Here is a 12,760-nt window from a genome sequence, read left to right as displayed (position 1 = left end):
ACTTTTACTTCTTTCTTTCTGAATTGCATGCCTTTTATTTCTTGTCTCATTGCCCTGGCTAGAACCCCCAGTGCAGTGTTGAATAGATGTGGCAGGAGTGGACATTCTTGTCTTCTTTCTGATCTTAGAAAGAAAACATACAATCTTTCACCATTAAGAATGTTAGCTGTGATTTTTTTGTAGATGTACTTTATTAGGTTAAGAAAGTTCTATTCCTAGTTTGTTGAATGTTTTTATCATGGGAGGATGTTGGATTTGTTGAATGCTTTTTCTGTGACAACTGGGGTGATCATATGATTTTGGTTTTTAGTCTGTTGATATGATGTGTTACATTAATTGATTTCATATGTTAACTTGCATTCCTAGGATAAATTCCACTTGGTCATGGTGTGTAATGATTTTTATATGTTCCTGGATTCAGCTTGCTAATATTTTGGAGGATTTTTGCATCCATATTCATAGAAAATAATGTTGTTTTCTTGTGCTGTATTTGGTTTGGTGTAATACTGGCTTCATAAAGTAAGTTAGAAATTATTCCTTCCTGTTGGGCACGGTGGCGTGTGCCTATAGTCCCAGCTACTCGGGAGGCTGAGGTGGGAGGATCACTTGAGCCCAGGAGTTCTGGGCTGTAGTGTGCTATGCCAATAGGGTGTCTGCACTAAGTTCAGCATTAATATGGTGACCTCCTGGGAGCGGGTGACCACCAGGTTGCCTAAGGAGGGGTGAACCGGCCCAGGTCGTAAACAGAGCAGGTCAAAACTCTCATGCTGATCAGTAGCGGAATTGTGCCTGTGAATAGCCACTGCATTCCAGCCTAGGCAACATAGTGAGACCCTGTCTCTAGAAAAATAAAAATAAAAGAAAAGAAAAGAAAGAAAGAAATTATTCCTTACTATTCTGTTTTTTTGAAGACTTTGTGAAGAGTTGGTATTTAAATATTTGGTGAATTCAGTGAAGTCATCCAGGCTTGGGCTTTTCTTCGTGTGTGTTTTTAAAATTACTGTCTTAGATTCTTTACTTGTTATAGGTCTATTCAGATTGTTTATTTCTTCTTGAGTAAGTTTTAGTAGCCTATGTCTTTCTAGGAATGTGTCTGTTTGACCTAAATTATTGTTCATAGTATTCCTTTGTATCCTTTTTTATTTCTCTAAGGTTGGTAGTAATGGCCCCTCTTTCATTTCATTTTTACTTGAGGCAGAATCTCACTGTTGCCCAGGCTGGGGTTGCACTCCTGGGATCAAGTGACCCTCTTACCTCAACCTCCTAAGTAGCTGGGATTATAGGCACATGCCACTGAGCCCCGCTTTCATTTCTGAATCTAATAATTTGAATCTTCTTTTTTTCCTGTTCAGTCTAGGTAAGAGTTCATCAATTTTGTTGATCTTAGCTGGGCGTAGTGGCTCACACCTGTCATCCCAGCACTTTGGGAGGCTGAGGTGGGTGGCTCACTTGAAGCCAGGAGTTCAAGACCAGCCTGGCCATGTGATGAAACCCTGTCTCTACTAATAATATAAAATTTAGCCAGATGTGGTGGCGGGTGCCTGTAATCCCAGCTGCTTGGGAGGCTAAGGCACGAGAATTGCTCAAACCTGGGAGACAGAGGTTGCAATGAGCCAAGATTGCACCATTGCACTCCAGCCTGGGCAACAGAGTGAGACTCCATCACAAAATAATTAATAATAATAATAATAATAATTTGTTGATCTTTTTAAAAGAACCACTGCCACTGTTTGATTTATTTTTACTCTTTTGTTTCTGTTTTCTATTTTATTAACTTCTTCTTTAATCTTTATTGTTTCCTTCCTCTGTTTAGTTAGTTAGCTCTTTTTCCAGTGTCTTAAAGTGGAAGATTAAGTTATTGATTTGAGACCTATCTTCTTTACTACTATAAACATTTATAGCTATCAATTTCCTTTTAAGCACTGCTTTAGTTGTATCTTGTAAGCTTTGGTATGTTGTGTTGTGTTCATTCATCTCAGAGTATTTCCTGGTTCCTCTTGATTTCTGGTTCTTTATTTCTTCTTTGATTCGTTGGCTATTTAGGAGTATGTTGTTTAATTTTCACATATTTGTGAGTTCAGTTTTTCTTACTATTAATTTTCAATTTCATTCCACTGTGGTCAGATAACATACTTTGTATTATTTCTATCCTTTCAAATTTATTAAGGTTTGTTTCATGGTCTATTATATAGTCTATCTGGGAAAGTGGTAGGTCATTGTTAGCTATTATCTCATTGCAGAAAGTTTTCTCTAAGTGACCTTTTTTTTTTTTTTTGGTCTATTCTGTTTCAGATTGTTGTTATAATGAGAGGATTACCTGGCAGTGGAAAGACACATGTTGCAAAACTTATTCGAGTGAGTATGGGAAAGCTGAAAAATCAGTTGCTTGTGTTAGTAGTCACTTGCCTTCTTATTAATAGCAAGAACATGATACCAATAGAATTGTCTTCCATTTAATTCATTAGAGTTGGCCCATGTGGTAGATGTTGTCCCATATACATTTGGATCTACTCAGAGAAAACATTTTTGACTCTGCTTGATTTGAAAGCACCGGAAGATTTTATATTATTTAGCCACAAGAGGGAACTTTGGTGTGAACATTAATTTATTCCATACATTGATTTTAACCTTCTTGACTGTATGATTCTTAGGATAAGGAGGTAGAATTTGGAGGACCTGCACCCAGAGTTCTAAGCCTGGATGATTACTTCATCACTGAAGTGGAAAAAGAAGAAAAAGATCCAGATTCTGGAAAGAAAGTAAAAAAGAAGGTATGGTATTCATCTCAGATCACATTCTGATTCATTAATAGTATTTAAAGGAAATCATGTTTGGAGAGAAATACGGCTTTTTTGAGGGCAAGGACTTCTCTGTTTTCTAAACACAAACTTTAGTACTTGGCTGTGAAGGAAAGACTACAAAGTCATCTCTGTCCAAATGCTAACCAGGGAAAAAGCTTAGGATGATTCTTTGATTTTGCTAATTTTATATCTCTTGGGACCTTAGGTAATGGAATATGAATATGAAGCTGAGATGGAGGAGACCTACCGCACCAGCATGTTCAAAACTTTCAAAAAGACTCTGGATGATGGCTTTTTCCCCTTCATAATTCTGGATGCCATCAATGACAGAGTTAGGCATTTTGACCAGTTTTGGAGTGCAGCAAAAACCAAGGGATTTGAGGTAGAAACTAAAGAACTTTGAAGTACTTTGTGTTGTCATGTAAATGTTATATATCATTTCTTAATTGTTATTCATTCTTGCTTAGGTATATTTGGCTGAAATGAGTGCAGATAACCAGACTTGTGGCAAGAGAAATATTCATGGAAGAAAGCTTAAAGAAATAAATAAGGTGATTTTCAGAAACATGGACTAATAGAGTACCATCATGCATTATATAATAATGTTTTGGTCATGGAAGGACTACATATATGATGGTCCCATAACATTATAATAATGTATTTTTACTGTACCTTTTCTATGTTTAGATATCTTTAAATACACAAATACTTAACATTGTGTTACAGTTGCCTACAGTATTATGTACGTTAACATGCTGTACAAGTTTGTAGCCTAGATGTGCAGTAGGCTTTATCATCTAGGTTTTTGTAAGTATACTCTGTGATATCCACACAATGGCAAATTGCCTAATGATCCATTTCTTCTGATGTATGCCCATTGCTAAGTGATGTGTGACTGTACTCTAAACTTCATATTATCTGTGTCAGCACTCCTGTCTGGAAGCTCCTATTTATCCCCTCCTTTTTTTTTTTTTTTTTTTTGAGACAGTTTTGCTCTTGTTACCCAGGCTGGGGTGCAATGGCGCGATCTCGGCTCACCACAACCTCCGCCTCCTGGGCTCAGGCAATTCTCCTGCCTCAGCCTCCTGAGTAGCTGGGATTACAGGCACGCGCCACCACGCCCAGCTAGTTTTTTTGTATTTTTAGTAGAGACGGGGTTTCACCATGTTGACCAGGATGGTCTCGATCTCTCGACCTCGTGATCCACCCGCCTCGGCCTCCCAAAGTGCTGGGATTACAGGCTTGAGCCACCGCGCCCGGCTTTTTTTTTTTTTTTTTAATAATATCTTTCCTATCTGCTTTAGTAAATGTTTCTCTTCCTTTGTTTCTTTTCCCAGCTCTTCTTGAAATTGGCCTGTTATGGCCGGGCGCGGTGGCTCACGCCTGTAATCCCAGTGCTTTGGGAGGCCGAGGTGGGCGGATCACTTGAGTCTGGGGGTTTGAGATCAGCCTGGGCTACATGGTGAAACTCTGTCTCTACAAAAAAAAAAAAAAAAAAAAAAAACCCACAAAAATTAGCTGGGTCTTGTGGCAAGTGCCTGTGGTCCCAGCTACTGGGGAGGCTGAGGTAGGAAGATCACTTGAGCCTGCAATGTCAAGGCTGCAGTGAGCCATGTTTGCGCTGCTGCACACCAGCCTGGGTGACAGAGTGAAATCCTGTCTCAAAAAAAAAAAAAGGAAATTGGCCCTTTAGATTTTATAATATTAAATTAGTATTTAACAATTTAATTAATATTTAACAATATTTTTCAATAGATGGCCGATCACTGGGAAACTGCGCCTCGTCACATGATGCGTCTAGATATTCGTTCTTTGCTGCAGGATGCTGCTATTGAAGAGGTGAGTATCCTTTGGTTCAAATGCCATGCAAAATGACATTACTTTTTCACCTTTTTGTTTTGAAAAACTTAAAACCTACAGAAAAGTTACATGAATAGTATTAATATAAGAACACCTACTGATATACCTTTCATTGAGATCACAGTTAGTATTTTGCCACATTTTTCTTTGTATGGATATATTCTTATTAACAGTCTTGTTAATGATGCCATTATTTTTGTGGAACCATTTGAGAATTAAGTTGTAGACCTCATAAACCTTCACCCATAAATACATCAGTAGGTATTTTGTAAGAACAAGGACATTGTCTTTTGATTTGATAACTGTTATCAAATGCAGGAAATTTAATATTAATAAAATATTATATTAAGTAATATAAATTTCCTGAATTAAATTTCTTGAATTATCTCACATATAGTTTATATTCATATTTCATCAGTTGTTCCTATCACATAATTTATAGAATCAAAAATCCAAGATTCAATCTTTTAAAACAAGATATAGTTTCTCAGCCTTGTCATTGTCATGAAAGATGAAGAATTTATGAAGAGTTTAGGCCTGTTTTGTAGAACGCTCCTCCGTTTGGATTTGTCTGTCTGTTTCCACGTGCTTAGGTTCAGGTTAAACATTAGCAGGAATGCTATGTAAGCGATACTGTGTCCTCTCTGTGCATCACACCAGGAGCCATATGTTGTCAATTTATCTCATTATTGGTGATTTAAACACTGATTACTTGGTTAAGGTGTTATCTAACAAATTTTGCTATGTTTTTCTCTTTAATAAGTATTCTGTAGAGAGAGAGACTCTTAATATCTGTTCCCCAACAAATTTTCATTCATTGGTAGTTCTTGCCTGAATCAATTATTAATGTGATGGAAGGAGAAATTTTCTATTTTTGCCAGTTGTGTGTTTCTATTTTGTTTGACCTCTTCCATTGAGTGAGTTTATTGTCAATATTGTCATTTTGCCTTTTTTTTTTTTTTTTTTTTTTTTTTTTTGAGACAGAATCTCCCTCTGTCTCCAGGATGGAGTGCAGTAGTGCAATCTTGGCTCACTGCAACCTCTGCCTCCTAGGTTCAAGTGATTCTCATGCCTCAGCCTCCTGAGTAGCTGGGATTATAGGCATGTGCCACCACACCTGGCTAATTTTTATATTTTTAGTAGAGATAGGGTTTCACTATATTGGCCAGGATGGTCTCCATCTCCTGACCTCATGATTCTCCCGCCTGGGCTTCCCAAAGTGCTGGGATTGCAGCCATGTGCCACTGCACCTGGCTTAAATTTTACATTTTTATATTCTATATCTTTAGTAGAGTTTTATGATGTTAGCCAGACTAGTCTTGAACTCTTGGCCTCAAGTGATCTGCCCACCTCGGTCTCCAAAAGTGCTGGGATTAGATGTGAGCCGCGGTGCCCAGCCGTCATTGTGCTTTTATGTGTTTTTAACTCCCATGCCATTCCTCAACCTATTTCTGGCTTCTGCCGCTATCATTGTCTGGAAGCCCTCTCACTAATGATCTCCATGACAGTGGACAGTTCTTATTTCCCTTATTGTGTAATTTTGCAGCCAACATAGTGACTATGCCCACCTTCTTAAAAAACATACTTTTCTGTTGGCTTTTGTGAATTCACATTTTTCTGGTTTTCCTTTTACTTTTTTGGTTATCTCTTTTCAGTCTCCTTTGCTGACATCTCCTTTGCTGACTTCTGCTACCCATTCTTTAGGGCTCTATCCTAGGCTCTGTTTATTTTGTACCCTCTGTATAGATCATCTGAATCTTTCTAGGAGCTTGGATTGTCACTTACGTGCCATTAATGTTATAAAGTCTAGACTGAGTTATATTACTGTCTTGACAGTAATGTTTCTGAATGGAGGGAGTATAGGTGATTTTTATAATCTTTCTACTATTATTTTCCAAATTTTCTACAAAAAATATATATTATCTTAGTATACCTCAAACTCAACCAATCCAAAACGTAGTTCGTCCAGACCTGTTTCTCTTTAGTAGTCTCTGTTTTAGTAATTAGAACCCTAACCACTTGATTGCTGAAACCAATACTCTGGGAGTTATTCCTGACTCTTTTGTCATTGTTGAGACAGAGTCTGACTCTGTTGCCCAGGCTGGAGTGTGGTGGCATGATCATAGCTCATTGCTGCCTCAACTCCTAGGCTCAAATGATCCTCTCACCTCAGCTTCCTGAGTAGCTGAGACTACAGGCACATGCCGCTGTGCCAAGCTAATTTTTTATTTTTATTTTTTAGAAATGGGGGTCTCACTATGTTGCCCAGACTGGTCCTGAACTCCTAGACTCAAGCGATCCTCCTGCCTCAGCCTCCCAAAGTGCTGGGATTTCAGGTGTGAGCCACCGTGCTCAGGCCTGACTCTTTTTTTTTGAGACAAAGTCTTACTCTGTTGCCCAGGCTGGAATACAGTGGTATGATCTCGGCTCACTGCAACCTCTGCCTCCCGGGTTCAAGCAATTCTCCTGTCTCAGCCTCCCAAGTAGCTGGGATGACAGGTGCCCACCACCATGCCTGGCTAATTTTTGTATTTTTAGTAGAGACAGGATTTCACCATGTTGGATAGACTGGTCTCGAGCTCCTGACCTTGTGATCCACCTGCCTTGTCCTCCCAATGTACTTTGATTACAAGTGTGAGCCACTACACCTGGCCCTGAGTTTTTACTCTGCCTTTATGCCAGTGTTCAAACCTGTCATGTGGTGTAGTCAAGCAAGTTTAGTCAGTTTTACCTTTTAATGGCCTTTGTAACTCATCTGCTCATCTCATCTTGCTACCACTCTGGGCCACCCAGTATCATTCCAATATCATCCTACTTTTCACTATACTTTTTCTTATGTTTTGAAATTTGAATCATTGACATGTTCTACCTGATTGGAAAAATGCTTGCTAAAAAATTTTAAAAGAAATTTTAGTAATCCAAAAAAAAAAAAAAAAAGAAAGAAATTCTAGTAATCCATGGGCATTCAAAATAGGTAACTGTCTACTTAGCACTTATACTTAATTTTACAGGAAATTATACAGATGGATATTCAAGGAAAATTAAAGGCAATAATATCCTGTCTTTTATCAGTTCTGTTTCAAAATTTAAGGTGTTAAAAATTACTTGGTGTGTAACAGTGAGCCTGTCTTGCTTTGAGCAACTGTGTTCATTCCAGATCTCAAAGAGGGAGTCAACATTTTCCTGTATGTTAACTCAGTTTTTTTTTTTTTTAATGGTTGGTGTAGGTGGAGATGGAAGATTTCGATGCAAATATTGAAGAACAGAAAGAAGAAAAGAAAGATGCAGAGGAAGAGGAAAGCGAACTGGTAGGAGACAGACCAACCACTTTGAACAGTGTCTCTTTATTAAAATTCTTAAAGAAGGTTTAAATTCAGATCTGTGGTCAGACAACTACTGTTGAAAATACACTTTAATGGTAAAAGTTTCCAAAATCATCTTCAAGGAGACTTTTGGATACTCTTTATTTTTCCCCACACCAAAAGAATCCTCTACTGTGGTGTTAAAAGAAAGTTTTAACAGAGTGCTAAGAAACTTACTCTTGTACTCATCTATTTGTGGGTGGTTTTAGGGGAGTATACTTTAAGAAAATCAGTTACATATGAAAGGGCGTTCTTACATTCCAGCAGATATGTGGCCCAGCCTACCCAACATTTGCATAATTGTCTCTTCTTTGCTACAAGATCTCCAAATTGAGTTTCTGTCATCTGAGGCAGAAGAACGTATCGAATGGGGAGGCAGAGGGTTGCCACTGGCTGCTAGATTTGTTCTTCTGCATTTTATCCTAACTGATGGGAAAAAATTAAATGACTGTGTAGGCAATGGATTTTGCTTAGGTGGAGTAGAGGCTTACATAGTGTGAGTTCAAAGTTTCTGTGTACCTAATGTAAAATGCTTTCGATCACACCTCTGTAGAGATGTTTGCCTTTCCCTGTCATTCAAGAATATGCGACCTATAGAGTTACCTTGACTTTTCAGTGTTTGCTAATGAAGTACAGAGATTAGCAATGCCTTGGAATAGTGTTGCTTTTTAAATCCAGAATATTACTTGGTTTATTTAATACTTGAGCCCTTGCTAAAGTTGCTTCTCATATTCTTTTCAAAATGTACAAATTGAGAACTCGGATACCTACCCCCTAGAGTATACAGAATCTCCAGGGAGTGGTACCATCTAACCCATGTGTGATATAGAGGACTCTTGATAAAAACTGTGTTTTTATAAAGATGGTGTCAACCTCTACATTCCAAGATTTCAAATGTGGATTAAAAAATAAGTTTAAAGTTAATGGCATTTGAGTCTCAGTATGTGTTTTTTTTTTAAATCTATTTTTCTTAAGTTGTATTTTGGCATATATAATTTAAAATGTAGGCAGAAAATTCATTAAAAGGTCCACGCTCTTCTGGAATATGGCTAATGAATTCTTTAGCCATTTGCAGCGTGTGTACTAGAAACTGATCATGTGAGAAGTCTATAATGTTTTAGCTTTCTGAAGCTCCGTCTTTCTTTTGTGGAGATTTCAGTTCAAGATACGGTTCATAACGTCTGACTTGTGTAGGTGTAGATCAAAACTTGAGAACTTTTAATTGAATGTACTATTACTTTTTAAAGTGAAACACACTGTAATACTATGGTTTTGCATCAGCGGCATGGCAAGGAAGTCTTAGAATTCTACCCTGCTGGATTATCTGTTTTATTTCCAAGTGGCATACAATTTCAAGCAATGGAAGGATAATATAGTTTAAAGGAAGCAAAGGATGGTTCCAGCAGGGGGAAATAAATACACTTGTTTGCCTAACCTGGTTATAAAACTTCTCTTAACCTATTTAAAGATGCAGAATTGAAAAAATCTTTTACTATTGGAGTCTATTTCAAGAGTAAAAGATTTTTGGAGAATATATTAACCAAGGATAAGAGCAAGTTTCATACCAGCCACTCAGACCATTTAAATGGAATTCTCAGTAAACCTTTAATTTTCCACTCTGCATTAATTAATATTGCTGGGTGAAATCCAAACTTTTGTTGGTAAAGAGAATCCTTTTTAGGGGATCATTGGTATGATAGTTTGCCTACTTTAATGCTTCAGTGAACCTAGTAGATAAAATTTATACATATGTTATTCCTGTGATGCTTAAAGTTTTTAGATAATTTTTGAGATATAACTTGTATAAATATTCCCAGTACTTTTAGCACTATCACTTCAGCATAGCTTTGTCTTGGTTTGTTCTTAAAAAATGTATTTGGAAAATATTTAATTTATCACCCAAAATACTACCTAGTAAGTAAGTTGAAATTGAATTATTAGTTCTGGCTTAAAGACTAGTAAACTCTTAAGCAGAAGCTGTTGTCATGAAGTCTTCAAAATGCTTTGCGACTTACTTTACCTGTGTATCAGTCTGTTTCATGAACTTGAACATTCCCAACAGTAGAGAGATAGATTGATTCATAAAAGAAGATGCTGACATTTTTGATGAATCTGTCCTATTTACTAGTTTCCAATATTAATGTTTCTGTATGTTAGGTCTAATAGACAACAGAGTCTAAATGAAGGTAAAGGGGAATCACATGGTCAGAGCATCTATTTGCTAGGTGAATAAACAGAAATGACTACTGCATAGCTCAATAGGCACATTGGGAATTTTGAAAATCTTTTGGGAGTGAGTTTGAAATAAGCCACCCAGTTATTTTATGAAATAAAGGATGTAAGTTGCCAGTGGAGATTTCTGGTTTTTCATGTAATAAGAAAACATAATTTCAAAAAAACATCAGAAATAATAATCTAGTTTTCAACTGATAAAAATGTTCTGAAATTGATTCAGTAAAATTAGCTTTTGTATGCTCTAACTGATAAATGGATTGAGTCATTTTAAAGTGAAGTTGAACATCATAATCGGGTAATCGGGTTAAGTGCTACCAATTCTTTTCCTTTCTTTTGAATACTTAAAATTACTGAAATATAAAATAACTGTCTTGAAGAACACTTTTGGACCTTATGGCTACTATCACTTGAGACTAGCAGTTGTATTTAAAAGGTAACCTAGCTAGTATTACAAATTCTCTGATACTCTGAATAATATTAATATTAGCACAGTAACTACCTGTACGTTCTTACCGTATTTGCTATACAGCTGTTGTTCAGACTAAATTATGAGTCCTGAGCTGTAGCTGCCTCAAAGCGCCTTCATGATACTATTCTGAAGTGACTGCTCTGAAATGTGGACAGTGAAGTTTGGTGAATTTGGTCATTTAGTTTCTTCAAAGATAATGAGATTGTGTTTCCCCTAAGGATGTATTTACAGCTAGTCAGTGGAAACTGAATCCATTCCCAGTTTTAATGCTTTTCCAGTTCAAAAGTGATATGCATGTATGTGTCTCTTTCTAACCCTTCGAGCTTCTCTCTGTGTACGATTTAGGGTTACATTCCGAAAAGCAAATGGGAGATGGACACATCTGAGGCAAAGCTAGGTGGGTATTTCCTTTTTCCTGTTTTTATATGTGATACCTGATGGTAATGATCATAGATCTTTCTGCTATAAGAGGAACAAATTTCCTAAAACTTCTACATGAACAGAGATTCCTGGCCTACCTTAGATCCTCCAATCTATTTTGCTAGCTTTTGGTTTGACTAGTTATATCTTGTGACAAAGTGATAAGTACTTTTTCAATACTATTTAAAGTTTTTAGAGTCAACCAGAAATATTATTTGATAATTTAGCAACAAAATATTGTTACTTATAAAATCTATTCTTTTATATTAATCAGAAATGTTGGTGCTGAAGAGATTTCTTTTTTAAAAGAATAAGTGCAGTCCAAAGCTAAACCTGATCATGCATACTTCAGATGAAAATAATATAAAGTTTAAAATTAATTAAAAGGCATTTATTATCCTTGTATAATAAAAGAGAGTCTCTAAGTACAGAGAAGTAGATATATAATTCAGGTTTTTGAGGAGCCTACTTTATAAGATTTAGTTTAAATTTTTCTTCAAGTCATTAATACCAAATTCCAAGGTTAACCAGTTTAAATGATTGTCTAAATCCGAATATGGAATTGCTTAATGTGAAGTTATCTGTCAAACAAAAAAGTCATATGTGTCCAATGGATTCCCTCTAGTATTTTTTGGTGAAGACTGCAAAATATTTTTTCAGTTTTGCTTTGCTTAAAGAGAACAATTTAACATGTTGATTAAGATGTATTAATAAAAATTAAAACAATGTGCTAAGGACTTTTTGAGATCAGCCTTACTATGAAGTATGACTATCAGTTTTTGTTTCTTTTCCTAGTATTATACTCCAAAACTAAAGAAATCAGAGAAGTATCTTAAATTGATAAAAGAAATTTGAGTCATTTAGCTGCCTTATTGCACAGGACATGTGTTTCTGACATCAGAGTAGTGCATTTTACCTGCAGTTACATAAGTTATGCCTTTAATTTGCCCCAACTACTTGTGTTAGCAGTTGGTGTTGACCAGGTCCTGTGTTAAAAGAGTTCCACAAACTGTATTACTACATTACTGGTATAGGTGCTTTTTGTCAAAGTCTAAAAAAATTTTTTTTTAGTGTGTGTCGTGAAAATAAGTGGTTTTTGACATATTCTAGTAGTCGTCCCTCTGTGGGAAATCTTAATAATAACCAATTGTCATCTTCCAGAGACCCTTAAAGCACTTACATGTTTAAATGCAATTAAATATGGGGGAAAATAAAAATTGGAAAATACTTTTAAAATAATAATGCTTTAGTTCTGCTTATTTCGACATTAGATTAACTCTCTGTGAAGTTCTGTACATTAGACTAACCCATAATATGCTAAGATCACTTCTCTCTTCTTGTTTTGTACAAATCTTTTGGGGCAAAGAGAGATCATAAAGATAGGTAAGATGAATGTAAAAGTGATAAATATTAGCTAAACATGTAATCTTCAGAGACCTCATTTAACACATAATCTGGGTAATGCTGTTTTAAACTCAGTCTAGTCCATCTTTTACCTCTCTTTCTGTTTCTAAAAGGAAAAGGGAATTTAGTTGTGATGATTATTCAAGAATATATATTAATACTGAAATTTCTGGAAAAAGTTCTGGCCCATCTACCATTTGCTTCTCAGA

At 36.2% G+C, this 12,760-nt stretch overlaps 1 protein-coding gene across 3 annotated transcripts in view; it reads left to right on the top strand.

Annotated features, from left to right (window-relative positions):
• Positions 1 to 12,760, top strand: part of YLPM1 (YLP motif containing 1) — an 84,076-nt gene that overhangs the window by 50,021 nt on the left and 21,295 nt on the right. For 2 of the 3 annotated variants that reach the window (XM_039468874.2, XM_010335290.3), the window contains exons 12-18: positions 2,293 to 2,355; positions 2,652 to 2,771; positions 3,007 to 3,183; positions 3,269 to 3,352; positions 4,557 to 4,640; positions 7,889 to 7,969; positions 11,073 to 11,124. In XM_039468874.2, the coding sequence (XP_039324808.2) occupies positions 2,293 to 2,355; positions 2,652 to 2,771; positions 3,007 to 3,183; positions 3,269 to 3,352; positions 4,557 to 4,640; positions 7,889 to 7,969; positions 11,073 to 11,124 (661 nt within the window). The remainder of the gene's footprint in view (positions 1 to 2,292; positions 2,356 to 2,651; positions 2,772 to 3,006; positions 3,184 to 3,268; positions 3,353 to 4,556; positions 4,641 to 7,888; positions 7,970 to 11,072; positions 11,125 to 12,760) is intronic. The other variant, XM_074392973.1, reaches the window with a different exon arrangement.

The sequence above is a fragment of the Saimiri boliviensis genome, chromosome 2 (assembly GCF_048565385.1).
Source record: "Saimiri boliviensis isolate mSaiBol1 chromosome 2, mSaiBol1.pri, whole genome shotgun sequence".
Lineage (NCBI taxonomy): Eukaryota > Metazoa > Chordata > Mammalia > Primates > Cebidae > Saimiri > Saimiri boliviensis.
This window is presented reverse-complemented; position numbering and strand designations above follow the sequence as displayed.